The sequence below is a fragment of the Balaenoptera musculus genome, chromosome 18 (assembly GCF_009873245.2).
Source record: "Balaenoptera musculus isolate JJ_BM4_2016_0621 chromosome 18, mBalMus1.pri.v3, whole genome shotgun sequence".
NCBI classification, from domain to species: domain Eukaryota; kingdom Metazoa; phylum Chordata; class Mammalia; order Artiodactyla; family Balaenopteridae; genus Balaenoptera; species Balaenoptera musculus.
The window spans coordinates 3,445,138-3,464,840 of record NC_045802.1 but is presented as its reverse complement, the minus strand read 5'-3'; the positions used below and the strand labels follow the sequence as shown (position 1 = coordinate 3,464,840).

At 41.9% G+C, this 19,703-nt stretch overlaps 1 protein-coding gene across 3 annotated transcripts in view; it reads right to left on the bottom strand.

The window, feature by feature from the left end:
- NUP58 (nucleoporin 58) overlaps window positions 1-5,636 on the bottom strand; it is a 34,432-nt gene extending 28,796 nt beyond the window's left edge. For 2 of the 3 annotated variants that reach the window (XM_036831162.1, XM_036831164.1), the window contains exons 1-2: window positions 5,323-5,636; window positions 1,073-1,215 (exon numbers count right to left, since the gene is read on the bottom strand). In XM_036831162.1, coding sequence (XP_036687057.1) covers window positions 1,073-1,215; window positions 5,323-5,429 — 250 coding nt within the window. In that variant the 5' untranslated portion in view covers window positions 5,430-5,636. The remainder of the gene's footprint in view (window positions 1-1,072; window positions 1,216-5,322) is intronic. The other variant, XM_036831163.1, reaches the window with a different exon arrangement.
- Between the last annotated feature and the right edge of the window lie 14,067 nt (window positions 5,637-19,703).

Below are 19,703 nucleotides of genomic sequence, written 5' to 3'. Positions count from 1 at the left end.
CTATTCCTGGGGACAAAAAGAGAAATAAATTTTAACCATCAGTGGCAGATGGCATTCTTTTGGCCTGTCGCAGGGCAAGACTTGGAATCACCCTCAGGGAGTGATAACACTGCTGGTGAGACTAACGGGTATCACAGTATCTTCCACCACAACCACTGCCTAATACAGCGTTCCTTCTATAGCACTGGTTCTCCTATCACAGGCTGTGTATAATTTGATTAATTAGGGATTAAGGGTTGTAAAATGCAAACAACTATTGCCTATAACAAAATCCGGCAAGGAGGAAAAAAAGCTAGTCCAAACAAAACACCGGCACTGTCTCAAGAGGCACACTGGCTGGTCTCACGTTTACGCCTGCAGTTCTTCCATGGTCTCTGTGTAGCTGTGCAAAGTGCTGCAGTCGAGGCTGGCAGCTCAATGCACAAGGTGGTAACACAGACCAAGAGACTCCGAGGGCAGAGAATAAAGGTAAATGAGGAAGTAAACTTTTAAAGTGGTGGCTCCAGTGAAACATGTACTTTGCTTATAATAGCAAAGTATCTGTATTTTTTTAAAAAACTTTTTATTATTGAAACGTCCACCAGAAACCTTTACCTCCTGCCCTTTTCCCAGTGCAACAATTGTTTTAATAATAAAAAAATCTGAAACATCTCTTAGGAATGTAAATTATAATGTTATAGCAAAATAGGAAGCTGACTGTCCCATATATGCTAAATTAATTAATGTCCAAACTGTAAACTTGACTCAGTCTTCACCAAGATAAAACACTGCATTATATAATCTAACATAAACTTGAATTACTTTAATTCACTATTTTTGAATAGATTTATTTCCTTTAATTCTTAAATGTATGTGTGTGTTGTCCTTCCTTACACTGAAGTAAGTCACAGCTAATGGCTGGCCCTATCTCTGACCCTTGATCCCACATCCGTCTGCCTTTTCATCTCAGTATTTACCATTTTTTAGGTCTACCACCAGTGACGATCCTTGTAAAGGGAGGAGACACAGGACAGAACCTGCAGAGAATGAATACCCCACACCCACTCCCTGAGACTCTGACAACCCTCCTTACCTGTGTTCGTTCCTCCTAGAGTGAACCCAGTGGCAGGTTTAGATCCAAAGAGCCCGGTTCCAAAACCACCAGAAGGAGCAGATGTTGTCACTGGAGTCGCCGTGCTCCCCAGAGTTCCAAAGCTGAGCCCCACAGAAGGGCTGCTTGTTCATAGAAAACACAAAATAAAGTCTACTAGAGCCAATACTTATTTACGGGAAACGCAAGTTAGCTCTTCGAGGTTAATTATTTCTCCATTTAAGCATCTCACACATCTCCACAGGATACAAAAGTAATCACAACTCACCTTCCACCAACCACGTTCAAATATTTTTCTGTTCTCTATAAAAATAAATCCACATACAAAATTATTCTTAAAAAATGCAACACCAGTCTTCAAGAAAAGCAGAATCTATAGCAATTAGGATTTGAGATGCCAAGGAATCATAAACAAGATCACATATATTCTGCTTTCACAAGTTTTTGTTTGAAAGCTAGCGTATTTTAAAACAGCCATAGGAAATCCTACAAATATGGATCATTTTCCTTCGGAACTATGTACGTACAATTCACACTGCTAAGCTCATTTGTTCTTCCCCGACTGCTAACATAAAGACATGCCCAGAAATAGGAGAGTTACTCGAAGCTGTCCCCGCCACCTCTCTGTTGCTGTATCGCCACCCCTGGGGGTGGGGATGAGGGACAAGAACAGACATACCCTGGTACGAGGAAGCTGCAAAGCAAAGCTACCCTCTGCAAAGACTGTGTAAGATCAGCAGAAACCCTCTTCAGAGGTTCTGAAAGCTTAAAAAAGAGCAGCTGATAATAACAAGTGATGCGAACAAAGTTTACAGCTTTTCAACTGTTCTTAGCAAGCTGCAGAGGCTCAAATTTGCTATCTATAAATGGTAGAACAAATTATGAAAACAAGCCAAAAAATCTTGACAATTTGACACTTCAGAAATTATGTAGGAGAGTTAAGAGAGATTACAACATGTATAACATAATGGGAAATCCCGTTCATGCTATACATGTATCTTTATTACTTCTCTCCCGGGCCTTCCACATAGACATAAACACCACGGCGGAACCCCATGCCAGTTTTAAAAAAAAGCTTCACAGCCTGCGGCATTTCAATGGAAGGGGCAGGCAGTAGTGCTCTGGCCAGGCTCCGGTACCAGCTCTCCAACGTGCTGGTACTTGTGTGACATAACGTTTCTGGGCCTCTATTTCCTCATCAGCAAAATGGGAATAACAGTACCCACTTAAGATTTTTTGTAAAGATTTAGAGATTATGAAGGGCAAATTAACTTCACTCAATAAATGCTGTTGCTACTGCTACCATAAGGAGCACTTATAAATTCAACTAAACATATTATGTACAAGGTTCTATGCCTGTTAATCACTGTGAGGGGAACGGAGAGGGAGGAGCTTTTTAAGGAAGGAGAACTTGAAATCAGTCACCAACACTGCGCAGGAAAAAGGAGAGGGTGCACCCTAATTGTGTCTTTTCCTATTAGCACGTGTGCACGTGCCCCTCTGCGTATAAGCACAGGGGGCTGGCAGAGCAGGGCTGCAAGGTCTCACCCAGAATTAAAGCACAGATCTTTACACAATCAACTGAACCAAAACGTATTTTTAAGAAACATTTTGTTGGCAAATTATGAAGAATCAAATTAAGGAAATGTTTATTATGCTTCCCTTCCTCCCAAACAAGTCAGCAATCCCATGTTTTTACTGCTATTCCATAAATACACAAAAGCTACAAAGTGAAAGTATGTATTTTTAAGACAATTAAAGTATTTAAAATTTCTTGACAATTTAAGTTAAGATACAATGAAGTGTTTCACAACTTCATAAAGTTGAAAACATTACCAAAGAAAATATATCAAAGTAAAATCTTACTTTCCCAGAGAAGCAAAGGAGAAATTTCTGTGGTAGAAATATTCACTTAAAGAAAAACAAAAAGCTACCTCAGACCTAACCAATTATTGCCTCAACCAATATTATCTGCCAATTCCTCAACAAGGACACGATGTGGAGAAGCCAGCAGACCCTGCCAGATGAGGAATGGAATCCTGCCTTACCGTGGACTTGGGAGCTAACCTAACCTAGGTGCATCTACCGAAAGAATGTCAGGTCTCCAAACCAGTAGTCCAATGGGCAGGTGTTAGACCGTCTCTCCTTTTATTAATTTCCCAAGCCTCTCTACAGCATGTATACATTTTTCTAGTTTATAATACTTCATTTACTCAATCATTCAACAAGTATTTATAAAAGCCCTGCCAGGCACTGTCACAGGGACTCGGAGTGGGAGATGAGACTCAGGCCCTGCCCTCAGGAAGTCTCCAACCAGAGAAAGAGATTTATCAATCATTCATGCATTCAACAAATACGTATTGAGCTCCACCGTGCCTCCTGGAAAACCAGCATGAAAAGATCTCCACCATCATGGAGCGCAAACAAGTCAACAAAAAATGTAACGAACTGACCCAACTGTGCTAAGTGCTATGCTCCAGGGTAAGGGGTGGAAACCTCTCTCCACTGACAGGTCAGAAAAGGCTTCCCTCCGACGTTAAGCACCTGAGCCCCACAAGCAGGCATCGGCTCAGCACAAGAGGTCGAAGGGCAATTCCAGGCAGAGGGAACTGCCCTAAAGTGGGAAGGGGTTTGGCCTTCACCTGAGGAACTGAGAAAAAGCCCAAGTCGTGCTTTTCAAACTAAGATCAGGACCCATGAGATGAGCAAAAAATCAATTTAGTAGCTCACAACCAGCATTTGTAAAAAAGGAAACAGAACAGAATAGAAAATATCAGGCCAAAAAAAAAAAAAGAAAATATCAAAGTGCATAGAAAATATCAAAGAGTAAGGGTAGTATCTTTTGCTGAAACTGTTTCAGTTACTTATTTGTATGCCTGTTATTTTTTTTTACAGTTGGGTCTGGATCACTGAATTGGAGCAAACAGAAATGAGAAGATGGGCTCAGGATGTCTGAAGAGGTTCCAGCCTGGGCCTTGCAGACCATGGTAAGGTTTATTTTTACTTCATTCCAAGGATAGTGGAAAATCGTTGAAGGGAGGCAGTGGGAATTTTTTTTTTTTTTTTAATCTGGCTACAACGTTGTAAAAAAAAAAAGTTGATGTAAAAGCAGTTGAGACACCAACTGGGATTCCAGAGAACTAATCAAAGTAGGAGGTGATGGGAGCAGTTTTCATCTAACAGGAGAAGGTTACTGGTTGAGAAGCTGGCAGGAATCATTAAGTATTACGATCTTTCATGTAAGCTTCAGGAGAGCAGGACTTATTTATCTTACCACCTAAAGGGGGGCCTACTACTTAGGAATGCGTTCAACAAACATTTGTTCCACGAATGACAAGAGCCTGGAAGTGAAGCAAACGGCAAGTAAAGCATTAAAATGATCAGGCCTTACTGATCAAGTGCACAGAGTGACAGCATAGGAGCTATTAAGGAAAACTCCAGATTTCTGACTTCACTGTGTAGTCTTTGCCCACCCTACCCCCTCCCATACAGGCAAAACTGGAGGGTTCTTTGCCTTGTTGATCTACCAGCTTCGGGAGCTATCTTGTAACTCATTCTAGGCACATTATTTGATTTAATGATCTCCATTTTTATCTTCAAAAGTTTGAGCTCCAAAGAGCAAACCTCACATCATTAAAATGATCTTTACTTTAATTGCCTCTTTCTGGACGTCTGCTGGCCAAATTGCTATCACTTGAAGGGGTGGGGTGGCAGGCTGCACAAAGACGATGACTATGGCGTCTACATTTCACAATTTAAGTAAAAGACAATGAAAGTCAGCACAATGTCCTCACTTGTGATATACTAATTTGCACATACTGTTCAAAACTACCACCAAAAAGTGCTGTAACAAGTATTTGAAACAAAAAAACAAGAGGACAGATAGGGCCCCATAAGGCACAAACGGTTTGAAAGCGCGTTTAAAATAACCACGAATTCATTAATGTCCCAAAACGTATATCCTGCAATGGCGTCTCACTTAGCGGGGAGAAACTTGTCATTGTTCCCCTTACAATTTCCTATGAAGTCTCTTTTTCTAAAAAGAGCTTAGATCCGACAACCTTAGCTCCATTCATCCCTCCGACATTCACCGGGCGGCGGGATGGGCCCAGAGAAGCGGCGAAACCGCGGCCGGGCCTCCGCGTGGAAGCCGGCGCCCCCCGCCCCGGCCGCCCGCGACCCCCAGGCCGCCCGCCCACAGCCCCGCCGGGAAGGAGGCCGCTCGCGGTTACCTAGACGCCGCGGTCCCGAAGGAGAAACCGCCGCCCGTGCCGCTCCCGCTGGCGGCCACGGTGGAGGAGCCCAGCGTGCTGCTCCCGAAGGAGAACCCCGCGGACATGGCTGCGGGCTCGGCGCGGTCGGCAAGCTAATGGGTCGGTTCGCCGCTCCCACCTCAAGGCCCAAGCGGGCCGGGCAGCATCGCTCCCGCCCAGCCGCGACCTTGCGCGAACGCGGAGCCCAGCGGCCGCGAAGACCGGCCCGAGGATGTGGAGATGGCGCAGCTCAGGTAACCAGCGGCCGCCCGCACGCACCTCCGGGAGCGCGCCCGCCACGCAAGGGCCGCTGGGAGTGGGCGGGGCCGGCGGCCACGCAGGGGCCGCTGGGAGGGGGAGGGGAGGGGAGGGGGGAGGGGGAGGGGAGGGGAGGTGAGGGGAGGGGGGGGGGAGGTGAGGGGGCAGGTGAGGGGAGGTGAGGGGGGAGGGGAGGGGGCAGGTGGGGGGAGAGGGGGAGGGAGGGGAGGGGGGGGGAGGGGGAGGGGAGGGGAGGGGAGGGGAGGGGGAGGGGGCGGCGCCTGGAGGTCCTGATGGGATCGTGTCTGTCTCGGTTCTTCCCGTTTCGGCATCTGTGCTGACGTAACCTTTGCATTATGGCTGTTTAATCTCAGTTATTGCTTATATCCTTGCTTCCTGCAAGGGAGGATGCACAGAGTAGACGGGATAAGAAAAGTACAGAAGCAAGAACGATGTAAGGGTTCCGTGAGCAACCCTTAAACATAAGGAAAATGGGGCTTTAAAGAGGAGATTCCCTCTGACGGGAGGATGAGGAAAGGCTTGCGGGCGGTGGTGAGTTCGAGATTCTGCCTTCATAATGCGGATCCTTATTTTCCCATCAGGGGTTGTTACATTACTCTCGCAGAGGGTTTTCCTACCTGCGATTTCTTCCAGTAAAGTACGTCTTATATGCAACCACCGTATTTGCTTTTCTAAAACAATTCCCACCAGGACACTGCCTTGATCAGAAACCGTGGGACTTCCCGTGTGGCGCTCAGAGTCTTACACATCACGGATCTTTCTAACCTGACGTCTCACAGCTCCCCTTAATGCAGCACTTTCTCCTGCATTGAGCTTGGGCATTGCCACCTGCTATGGACTGAACCGTGTCCCTCCAAAATCCACATGTTGAAACGCTAACCCCCCAATGCGATGGTATTTGGAGATGGAGCCTTTGGGAGGTAGTAAGATTTAGATGAGGTCATGAGGGTGGGACCCTCATGATAGGATTAGTTCCCTAACAGTAAGAGACACCGGAGAACTCACTTTCTCTGCCTCTGAAGACACATCCAAAAGGCAGCCTTCTGTAAGCCAGGAAGAGAGCCCATGAATACCTTGATCTTGAACTTAGCTTCCTGAACTGTGAGAAATGAATTTCTGTTGTTTAAGCACCCAGTCTGTGGTATTTTATTATTGCAGCTTGAGCAGACTAATACACCATCTCTGTGTATAATTTAAAAATTAAATGCATTTCAAATATTATGGCAGTCACTGTGGGAATGATAAAAAAGGGACATATTTGAACTATAGTATAAAGAAAAAGTTCATAGTGATTAAGCAGGAAGAGAAAAAATATTGTGGGTTTTTTGAGCTTCAGTGGTCTAGAGAATGCTATTATCAGTGATGAGTATAGGATGGTCATTAAGAGAACTGGGGATATAAAATCAAAGGGTACTTTTGACTTGGAAACAAAAAAATATAGATCCAGATGATTTTTGTGAAAAGGTAAAAAGTGGCAACCTGTGTGTTAATTCCATTGCATATTCTTTCCAAAACTTCTGAAGAATACCAACAGAAAATTAGTAAGAGCAAAATTCCTGGCACTTAAATGCATATATGTTAATTACCAACACATGTAAGTTTAGCTGGATGGAAAGAGCATGTAAATATGTAGCAGGGATTAATATAAGACGTTCATAATAGGGGAAACTGGGTGTGGGGTATATAGGAACTCTCTTTGTAATAACTCTGTAAATCTAAAACAGTTCTAAAAATAAGTTTATAAAAGAAAATAGTAAGAAGATCACTCAGAGATGAGAATTTGGAGGGGAACCACTCAAATTGACAAACTATTTTTTTAAACTTTATTTTTAAAAAATTTTAGTACAGCATTTCTGTCTTGTATCTGTCAGAGTAGTTTAAGTTATTGCTGCAGAAACCCCAAAATCCCACACAAAGGCGCACTGCAGAAATGGAAACTGGAATATTTGATAAGCAGTATTACAATCTACCACATGCCTCTAGAGGCACCAAATGTAAGACTGGACCTCAAAGAGGCTTTGTGATCTTATATGCCTTCTTCTGTTTGTCCTATTAGCAAAAAGAAAAGAAATTCTTACCCGTATGCACTACAGAAATAAAATTCCAAAGAAAGCAGTTTCTGTAAGCCCAATTGTTTGTTTATTCAACTGAAAACTTCACAGTAAGGTGGCAATAACATAAGCTTCATGCCTGTGTAAGATAAAACCCCTTCCAGCCAGGCAAAACCATGGAGCCCTGGAATTTGCCTTTACCTTTCTTTCCTGACAAGAGTAACATCCTACTCCAAAGCATGTTTCCAAATACTCTTATTGGACATTATGGGACCTGAACCCATGTATCAGTTCTATGTGAATTGCTTCTTTCAGAGGATGAAGCAAGTGATTTGAATTCTAACTTCGATAGCAAGCCATTTTGCTTCCCCTTATTTTTTATATTGTGAACATTCTGTTAAGAAACCCCATCTTTTGCTGATTTACTGGCTGTATGATGACATTGTTAATGTTGTAATCAAGCTGAATTATCTGAAAGGCAATAGTACTGTAAAAAATTCTAATTTGGATTTGCATTAAAATATCTAAATAGGCTTGCTTTAGTGGTGTGTTGAGATCAGAATAACCCTTTGAGAAGTTAAGAGGGTCTAACACAGAGAGGAAGTGAAATCCTCAAGCCTATTTAAAGGGATCTGTAATAAGTATGGTCTGATTCTCTGAAATATCCAAGTTAGAAGTTATCTTTTAGAGACTATCTATAACCAGTGTCCCTCTATCTTGAATTTCTTAGAAGGGCTGTATTGACTTTAAAGATTTAGATAGTGTTTTTCCTCTAAAAATCCTACTAAATTTTCAGAAGATCCAACAACAACAAAATTTATAGAGAGATAGATCCATAATGAAACTGTGACTAAATATTAACAATCAGTGACTCTATAGGTGGGGTATATGGGTGTTCCTGTACTACTCTTTCTACTTTTCTTTAGGCTTGAAGTTTTTCAGAATGTAAAGTTGGGGAGGAAAGAAAGACTAAAGCTAAAACAAAAGTTCCCAACAACAGATCAAAACAGTGATGATGGGCTTCCCTGGTGGCGCAGTGGTTGAGAATCTGCCTGCTAATGCAGGGGACACGGGTTCGAGCCCTGGTCTGGGAAGATCCCACATGCCGCATAGCAGCTGGGCCCGTGAGCCACAATTACTGAGCCTGCGCGTCTGGAGCCTGTGCTCCGCAACAAGAGAGGCCGCGACAGTGAGAGGCCCGCGCACCGCGATGAAGAGTGGCCTCCGCTTGCCACAACTAGAGAAAGCCCTCGCACAGAAACGAAGACCCAACACAGCCATAAATAAATTAATTAATTAAAAAAAAAAAAAAAGTGATGATCTGATAAAGTTTTCACCTGTCATCCCCCAAATGAGAAAAGTGAAAGAACTATAGGGAGTTTTCCATGAAGCTAAATGTATTTAATTCAAAGTGTGGTCATTTACTTTGAAATTATGTCCTTCCTATGTGTGAGTGTGGGGCATGGGGCGTGAAAAAGTCGCCTTCATGACCTGACGATCATAGTGGATAAGCTAAGATCAGGAGAAGAAGCTTGGCGATGTCAGCATAAAATAAACGAGGGAAGCTGTCTTGTCGCCACCAATTTTTATTCTTCCCCTTTTCCTTAAAAATAATCCCAGGGGGCTTCCCTGGTGGCTCAGTGGTTGAGAATCTGCCTGCCGATGCAGGGGACGCGGGTTCGAGCCCTGGTCTGGGAGGATCCCACGTGCCGCGTAGCAACTGGGCCCGTGAGCCACAGTTGCTGAGCCTGCGCGTCTGGAGCCTGTGCTCCTCAATGGGAGAGGCTGCGGTGGTGAGAGGCCCGCGCACCGCGATGAAGAGTGGCCCCCGCTTGCCACAACTGGAGAGGGCCCTTGCACGGAAGCAAGGACCCAACACAGCCATAAATAAAATAAATAAATAAAATTTAAAAAGGAAAAAAAATATATATATATATTAAAAAAAAAATAATCCCAGGACTTCCCTGGTGACACAGTGGTTAAGAATCCGCCTGCTAGTGCAGGGGACGTGGGTTTGAGCCCTGGTCCGGGAAGATCCCACATGCCACGGAGCAACTAGGCCCGTGCACCACAACTACTGAGCCCGCGTGCTGCAACTACTTAAGCCCGCGCTCCACAACAAGAGAAGCCACCGCAATGAGAAGCCCGCACACCTCAATGAAGAGTAGGCCCCGCTCACGCAACTAGAGAAAGCCCACACGCAGCAACAAAGACCCAACGCAGCCAAAAAATAAATAAATAATTTAAAAAAAAATCCCAACTTCCCTGGTGGCGCAGTGGTTAAGAATCCGCCTGCCAATGCAGGGGACACGGGTTCGAGCCCTGGTCCGGGAAGATCCCACATGCCGCAGAGCAACTAAGCCCGTGAGCCACAACTACTGAGCCCGCACACCACAACTACTGAGCCCGCACGCCTAGAGCCTGTGCTCCACAACAAGAGAAGCCACCGCAATGAAGAGTATCCCTCGCTTGCCGTAACTAGAGAAAGCCTGAGCGCAGCAATGAAGACCCAGCACAGCCAAAAGTAAATAAATAAATAAATTTATTTTAAAAAAAAATAATCCCAATTTTATTCAAGGTGGCACACTAACCAGAATCCCAGCTTCCTTTACAGGTAAATGTGGCTGATTAGATGTAAGTGGGAGACATGAGATGAGCGTTGGCTCATTTAGAGGAGGAGAGAGCTGGCATACATCCCTCTTGCCTTTCTCCTCTTTCTTTCTTGCCGCTGCCTGGAACTCAAGACACATGGCTGGCTCTCCAACAGCCATCTTGGGCCGTGAGGAACTTAAGAATGGAAGTCATATACTAAGGAGGACGTAGCAGAAAAACAGTATGAACACTGGTCGTCGATGATATTATAGAACCACTGAAATGACCCTGGTCTGCCTACCATCCGATTTCTTTTCAGAGAAAAATCAACTTCTGTGTTAAGCCATTATAGTTGAGTCCCATTATTCTAAATTTAGGATACCATTAATATTAATTGATATTAATGATATTAATTTAATATTCTGGCACATATTCATAGACCAATATCCACTTCTGTGAAGCAGGAATGCATTCTTAAGACTTTCCCATAGCATGGATAAAATTTCCCCCAAGACTGTCCAATTCCCTTTGATCCGTTTTCCTATACCTTAATTAGGCCTCTTTTGGTTGCAAGCAATAGAAATCCTCTCAACAGAGTTCAAGCACAAGTGTAGGTACGTGTGGGGGAGACATAAGAAGACAGATATATTGTACAGGTACTGAGAAGTTTCAAGTGAATCTAGAAGAAGAATAGCCAGCCCTTGAGTATATCGGAAACCAAGAGCTAGCTCGTTAAGAAACGAACTGGAGAGGGTGGTACCTCCTTCAGGAAATGAGGCTGTCTGGAGGTCCCAGAGGATGGGCGAAGGGTTAACTAATTGACTGAGTGCCCGAGGGAGAAAGAGGGGGCCTTCATACATCAGTGATGCCAAATTATAATGGGGCTAGCCAAGTAAGACCTGATTCCCAGGGAGCAGAGGCAACAGCTAGCAAACAAATGGGGGGAAAGTGGGATGAGCCTATAACTCCTAAACATCAGATTGTTCTAAAACCCAAGAGTGACCGGTCCTTCTCTACGAGCTCAAGCTCCTACTGAGGAGAGGGTAAAGGATAGCTGACAAAGTAGGCTTGGAGGGCAGCCATGGAGAAAAAGAAAGTTGCTGCCACTTCATCCCTGAAGAGCCCAGTGTTCAATAAAGTGGTTACACAGAGTAGGGCACGACCGGCCACTGTATAGACCAAAGTTGAGAGCGGGTACAAATGGACAGAAAACGCAGACACATATGCCCCTGGGGTAAATCACCAAGATTCACTTATCTAAAGGATTCAGAGAGAAGGTCACACAATTAGGAAAAGCAGAAAAATTACAAATAACTTTTAAGACAGAATAAGGGGCAAGCTTCCAAACCCTCATATCCTGAGAGAGTGAGGTGCACATTGACCTGGAAACATTATACGAGGTCTCAACTTCAGCATGAGACTGAAGCAGCCCTGTACGTGGCCTAACCTGGAGGTGTGCACTTGGCTGGACCTCCTCAATCACAGGTTATAGAATCCCAGATATGATCACTGGAATACAGCATGCAGTGCACTCAGATAAGAACAAATATTTCATCCTTCACTCAGTCTCCCCAGATGAACATAGCCTGATCCAAATAAATTTCTGAACTCAGAATTAACTTGAGGATCAGGAGGTATACAGATACCTATGGGGATTCCAAGATGCACTCTGCTTGATACACATGTACACACAACTGTTATTTATAGAATTTATTAAGGCCAGCTGCTATGCCTAACGGATTTTGGTTCATTATTTCACTTAACCAAAACAAATAACTCCATGGAGGGGATAAAGGTAAGTATTGCTATTTACAGAAAAGAAAACCAGGAGTTGGAGAAGTTAAATAATTTTACTAAATTCACAGTTATTAAGGGGCAGATATGAGATCTGAATTCAAACAGCTTTGATTCCAGAAAGAATTCTGAGCCTAGGCTTCAGCTTCTGCAGTAATCCACCTAAAAATAAAAGCTGAGAAATGCAGCCAAGTGAAATATTCTTGCTCTTTTAATGACTTATTTCTATTTAAGAAACACCCAGATTAGGAAGTGTGATTGCTTTCATAATATCCCATTAGACGGTAAGCAGTAAATATAATTATAAAAGCATTAACATTTAATTTTAAAATATGAAATGTTTTCTCACATGACAATCATAGCATCAGACATCTCTTGTGTATTTTATAGGGGAACTAAGTGGGTTTTAAAAAAAAAAAAAGTGTAAAAATAAACACTAAGCATTAGGGAGAAATGAATGTGGAAGACTGATTCCTCATTATTTCAAACCATCATGATTGTTTACTTACTGCTTTTTGTGTATTTGTTAATTTTTGATGCAAAAAACCCTCCCGTTTTAACTGCAAGGTCAACTAAGAACATTATATTTATTAAAGTCATCAATAACTCGTATGTTATTTTAAGTAGTCTTGTAGGCACATATAAGGCAAAATCTAGGTGTCTCCTAGAAGTTGGATAATAAAGGAAATTATAAATATACACATCAAGACAAAATTAAGCAAAGCACAGATATTTTAAGACTCCCTCCAAAAGACAGCATGGCTTCCAGGCTACATCTTGATAGGAACTTAGCAGACCAGGTGGCATTTCTAAAGAAATGGGGTCTCAGCATGGAGATGTTCAGAAACTAGATTGGGGATATGTAATATATCCCTATAATAATGAGCCATCAGGGCTGCCCCCAGAGGCTTTCCTGGCCCAGAAACACTGCTCTCTTGTCTTGTAGTTGGTACATCACAACTACAGATGGGTTTACAGCTGCATCAGGATCTTGGCTGAATGACAACAGCCTGTCATATCATTTAGGTCATTTCCCTTGCCCGAATTCATGCTAATTAAGCAAGCTTCTCAATGCAAAGTGTCCACTTAGCTTTATAGGAAGAGAATACGCTGACCCTCACCGCTGTCTGTTTTAACGTGTGTTTCTCATGGTCAATGATCAAGCTGGTATTTTGATATTCACCAGTCTGACTAACCCTAAGAGACAGAACTCTTCTTGGCTGGCTGGCCTTCCCTCGGGTTAGCTTATAAGTCTCGGGGACTCCTCCCTTGGTGCTGTAACTGTATTAAGTGACCTGTTTGCGTAAGTAATGTGATTACAACAGCAGGAAATCTGGTAATTTTTATTGATCCAACTTTTTTAGGGAAGGTTAGAATTTAGGGACACTGGTGCACATAGAGGTCCTCTTAAATTGGACCCTATGCTTTATGAACATTAGTAAGAATAAAAATGAGTCTCAGTGAACAAACCTCTTCTCCTTTATAGTGTCTATTCATTTCCCTTGAGTGAACCCACCCCTTCGTAGTGACAGAGGAACTGGGGCTCTGTTATCTTGTAGTTCTCACCGGGGCAGAGCTAGCGACAGGGAAGCAGATGGTCTGGATCATTTGCATCCTGTGTGTGGTGTCCAACTGGGGCTTCTACTCAGGCTCTGCTACTGCTGCTAACAGGACATCTGTTCCCAGGGCTCCTTGTGTCCATTCCCATGCACAAGACCTTCAAGTTGTGATGTGCGAGATCCCCAATAAAAGTGCCACATCGCCACCCCATCATTCTGTAGCAATCCTGGTCAATTATCAAGCTCTCCAACAAAGATGGTTCTCATTAACATGTTACTACTTGATTGGTCAAGATATATCAGATATTAGAGGAGAGTTCTGACATGAAGTCAGAAGCCAAACAACAAACCTAGAAAGAACCTTGAGGGAATGGAGATAATTTGGGAAGCAAAAACAAACAGTCAAACAAACAAATACCTTATATACCTAGAGAGATGAGATCCACAAAATCAGAACAAGGTGATAGGAAAAGAAAACAAACAGAAAATTTATATAAACAAAAAGAACTCTTGGGGCTTCCCTGGTGGCGCAGTGGTTAAGAATCCGCCTGCCAATGTAGGGGACACGGGTTTGAGCCCTGGTCCAGGAAGATCCCACATGCCGCGAAGCAGCTAAGCCCGTGTGTCACAACTACTGAGCCCGCGAGCCACAACTACTGAAGTCCGTGCGCCTAGAGCCTGTGCTCTGCAACAAGAGAAGCCACCGCAATGAGAAGCCCACGCACCGCAACGAAGAGTAGCCCCCGCTTGCCGCAACTAGAGAAAGCCCTTGTGCAGCAATGAAGACCCAACGCAGCCAAAACTAAACAAATTAAAAAAAAAAAAAGAACTCTTGCTAACATTCCAGTAGGAAAAAGCATACCTAGGGCCCAGATCTTGGATTCTAATATCATTCTTCAATAAAAGAACCAGAGCTCTTTGGAGAAATAGTTAATTCTAAGGGCTGGGGTGGGAAAGATGCAAAATGAGGTGGGAGCTTCTTGTAGTGCCAGAAAGTAAGGAAGTGCTAAAAACAAACAAACAAAACCCCCAGTATTGATGGGGGTATGTCAAAGGGATAGAGGAGCCAAGTGAAAGAGCTGCTAATGGCCAAAACCAGAACAATTTGAGCAAGAAAATAAATGAAGAACTATCAGAATATAGCCTGAAGTATAAAATGAATATTCATGAGCCCATACTGATATAAACAAATGATGGAGTAAATAAGTAAATGGGAGAGAACAGAAAATTTTCTTGTGCAGAAGAATTTCAAACAACTTATGTAGAAACTCAGCCCTCAAAGATGGGGTGTATAACTCCTTCCTCCTTAAGTATGGACTTTGAATAGTGAACTCCTTTGAGAGAGGAGAGGATAGAAATGGGGGAAAATAGTAACTTTACAGTGGAGAAACTTGACAAACACTACCTCAGCCAGGCGATCAAGGTGTACAACAACAATGATAAATCATATTGACAATATGACTTGATATTGATATGAGTGATAAGAATGTCATTTATCTGTCTGGTCTTCTCCCCCAAGCCCTAACCCTGGTCTAACTATGAGAAAACTTTAGACAAATTCCAGTAGAGGGGCATTCAACAAAATTCCTGACCAGTATTCCAAAAAACTGTCAAATTGAGTTTTCTATTCTGTAAACACAGTACATCTCTCCATTTATTTAGGTCTTCTGTGTGTGTGTGTGTAATATCTATCTACCTATCTATGTTTCTATCTCTTTAACTCTCTATCTCTCCATCCATCCATCCTTCCATCCATCCATCCATCCATGTAGTTTTATAACATGCTCTATAGAGATCATATACACATTTTGCTAAATTTATTTATTGATATTCTTTTTAAGCTGTGGCAAATACATCTTTTTAAAATTCCATTTTCTCCTTATACTAACTTGGAACTTATGTGCTGTTTCTATATTTTATCAGTTACCCTAGAAATTAAAACATATGTAAATATAACTTTTTAAGGCTAAAATTAACCAACACTCCTACCGTCTTCTAAGAGAATACAAGTATTTTAGAGTATTTTATCTCATGCCTAAATCATATATTTGAATTCTTTTCTTTTTAAACTTCTTAAAACTTTATTAAAATTTCGTGCCATCAATATTTGTTTACATTTACTAATTTCTTTACATTAAAAAAACTTCATTTCTTTTTTATCTTAGATCTTCCATCTGTGATCATTTTCCTTATCCTTAAGTATACTTTTGAATAATTTGCCTTAATATGGGTCATGGCAAATTATCTCAGTCTCTGTATTTTTGTTGAAAATGTCTGGTTTTATTTTTTCCATTTTCATTTTTGAAAGATATTTTGGGAGAGAATTCTAGTATTGTCATTGTTTTCCTCTCTGCATATTGAAGATACTATTCCAATGTTATATGGCTTCCTCAGTTGCTGAGACGTCAGCTGTCAGTTTAATTGTTGATCAACTGGAGGTAATGTGTTCCTCTATTCTAGTCTGGATGATTTTAAGCTCTCCAGTTTTGTCTTGGTGTTGCCATAGTGAATTCACCATAGTGATTCTAGTTCACTTCGTGTGTCTAGATATGGATTTCTTTTATTTATTCCTCTTGGAATTCATTGAGCTTCCATATTCTGTGGATTGGTGTCTTCCATGCATTCTGAAAAATGTCAGGTATTATATTATCTTTGCCCCAGTCTCTCTACACCCCCTTCTCTTCTTGTGAAACTGTGGCAAGACTTATGTTAGACCTTTTCATGCTATCCTCCATTTCTCTTAACTTTGTTTCATATTTACATCTTTTGTCTCTCTGTATTCCTTTCTGGGTAATTTTCAAAAGTAACTTCCAGTTTTCTAATTCTTTCTTCTACTGTGTCTAATCTGTTAAAACCAGGTAGTGGGTTTTCCATTTCAATTTTTGCATTTCATTTATAATAAGTTCTATTTGGTTCTTCTTCATGTCTGCTCATTAAGACACTTTTTTTCCCATACACTGCAGATATTTTCATCATGTCTCATTTCTTTAAACATAATGAGCATTGAGCATAATTGTTTTATAAACTAAGCCTGATAGTTATAAAAGCTCTTATTGCCACTCATGCTGTTCTTGCAAATTATCTCTTGAGAATTGCTTCCTTGTGTGCTAGTTATCTTTTATTGTGACTAACAATTTTCCTTGGAAAGTTAATTGTAAGAATTATTTAAAACCTATTGTAGAGTGGCATTCCACCCAAAATGGATTTGAGTTTGCTTTAATAACATTCCTAGGCACTACTAATCCCAAACTTTTAAAACTATATACACAACTTGAAGTTTTTCTGAAAGTTTTTTAGGTGGTATGAATCTAGGTTGTAAATTCATCTAATAACATTTTTGTGGTTATAATATTTGCAAGACAGGAGATTATTGCCCCCCTCCTGTTTCTTAATGTCAAGGTGAATTTCCCACAGTATTCTGGGCATTGGATTGGTTGAGTTTCCTTCTGGCCCAGGCTTTATGTAGGGAGAGTCCCCCATTGTGCTTCCTCCCTGGGGTGGGCTCTAGACTTTGACTTCTGGACTTTACGTCCTGTGAGAGCATCAAAACAGGTACTAAATTCACCTGGTTTGGAAATGGCCCTCTTGCAGGAATTTCCGTATCCTGCTTACCTTTCTGGGTACACACTATTCCCTTATATTTGCACTTGTAGGTCCTCACTCTCTTCTCAGTTACTTATAGGTGTTTTATAGGATTTGATTTTCTATTTTATTTTAATATATTTTATTATTTAGTTATGGCCGTGTTGGGTCTTCGTTGTTGCACGCAGGCTTCTCTAGTTGTGGCGAGCGGGGGCTGCTCTTCATTGTGGTGCTCGGCTTCTCATTGCAGTGGCTTCTCTCATTGTGGAGCATGGGCTCTAGGTGCATGGGCTTCAGTAGTTGTGGCACGCAGGGCTCAGTAGTTGTGGCTTGTGGCTCTAGAGCGCAGGCTTAGTAGTTGTGGCTCACGGGCATAGTTGCTCCGTGGCATGTGGGATCTTCCGGACCAGGGCTCGAATCTGTGTCCCCTGCATTGGCAGGCGGATTCTTACCACTGCGCCACTAGGGAAACCCTGATTTCTATTTTAGATACTATTTTACTTTTTACAAAAAGCAGAGTCATTTCCTAGCCTATCATATTACCATAACTGAAACTTTTATATGGATTTTGAAAAACAAATCAATATAGAATAGTATTAAGAATACAGAATCTAGAGTCAGACTGTCTGGTTTTATCTCATGAATCTAGGCTTTTTCTGCTGTGTGATATTGGGCAAGTTACTTAACTTCATTGTGTTTCACTTTCCTCATTTTAAAGATGAGGAAGGTAATAGTATTTTCCCCATAGTACAGGTAAAGCACTTAGTACTCTTTCTGCCACCTGGTAATCATTTAAGCGTTAGTTATGATTATTATTACCCTTTATGAGAATTGGTAAAAGTGAGAAATGATAAGGGAAGAGGGAGATAGGGTTGTGAGGATAACGTGTTTGGGGATGTGGAATGGAGAAAATGACAAAAATCTGCGGGAAAATAATACAAAAAGAGGTTTCTATCAAGGAAGTACTTGATGTATGTTATGCTATATAATTCACCCTTTTCTGGCTTTTTCATAAGATTTTCTGGAAAAAACCTGCTTTATTTTTCAATTTTTTTTTAGCCGGAATTTGTGTCTTTGGATGTGATACTGTACCGAGGCTGGTTTCTAGGTCGTGCAATCTTATCCTCATTATGTAATCCCCGTGAGTATCTCCATTGCTTTGAAAATCTGTCTGAAACATAGCCCTGCACTCAAACAAAGCAACACCAGACGACTTGAATAAATAAATGAATGAAACACTGGCAAAATAAACGTAATTTTTAATTAGAAAAGAAAACCTAGAGGTAGAGAGGCCTTTGTAGCACCAAACATAGTAAGAAGATGATGTAAAAATGGTGATGATTGTTTAAAAATAGCATTTCTAGTTACAAAAGACTGAAGCTGCTTAGGACAGAGCACTTGGAGAACATAGAGCAGGGCTCCTCCGCCTCGGCACTACTGAGATCTTGGGCTGGATAATTCTTTGGTGGGAGGTTGGGTGCGGGGTGTGTCTGGTGTATTTTAAGGTGCTCAGCAGCAGACCCAGCCTCTACCCACTGGATGCCAGTAGCACCCCCCGACAGACACTCCTAGTTGTGACAACCAAAAATGTCTCTAGATGTCCCAAATGTCCCCTGGGGGCAAAATCACTCCAGGCTGAAATCTCTTCAGCGTGGCTGAAACAGAGGAATTACAAAAGTCACCTGTTATCCTAACCATCTAGAAATGTAAGTATTTCGTTTTAAATAAATAAAAATGACCTAACACACTCACATTGAACCTACCATTCTATAGCCGGTTTATTTTTCACTCAGTAATTCAGCATCAACACTTTTCTTATGTAATGTTCCTCTACAGCATAACTTGTTTTTGTAGTGTGAGTACTTTCTAATAAAATAAACTTAACTTCTCCCTCCTGCCCCTTGTTTCATTGTTGTCATTAATTTCACTTATACGTAAGCATTTCACAGGGTACAGAATTCTAGGTTGGTGGACTTCTCTGTAAACACTTTATTTCACTCCCCTCTCTTCTTGCTTGCACGCTTTCTGAAGAGAAGTCAGATCTGATTCTTTTCCTTGCTCCTCTATAGATAAGGGTTTCTCCCACCCCTGCCTTCTTCAGGATTTCTGTTTTTAATCTTTGATTTTCCATGGTTCGAGAATGATTGTAGTTTTTTCTGGCATTATCCTGCTTGGTGTTCTCTGAGGGTTTGGTGTATGACATTAATTTGGGGGAAATTTCCAGTCATTATTGTTTCAAATATTTGTTTCTGTTCCTTTCCCTCTTTCCTCCCCTTTAGATATTCCCATTACATGTATGTTACACCTTTGTGTAGTTGTCCCACAGTCCTTGGGCATTCTCTTCTGTTTCTGTCAGTCTTTTTCTTCTCTTTTCAGTTTTGGAGGCTTCTATAGAGGTATCCTCAAGCTCAGAGATTCTTCCTGCACCACATGTGTTCTACTCATAAGCTATCGAAGGCATCTTCATTTCTGTTGTAGTGCTTTTTACCTGTAGCATTTCTTC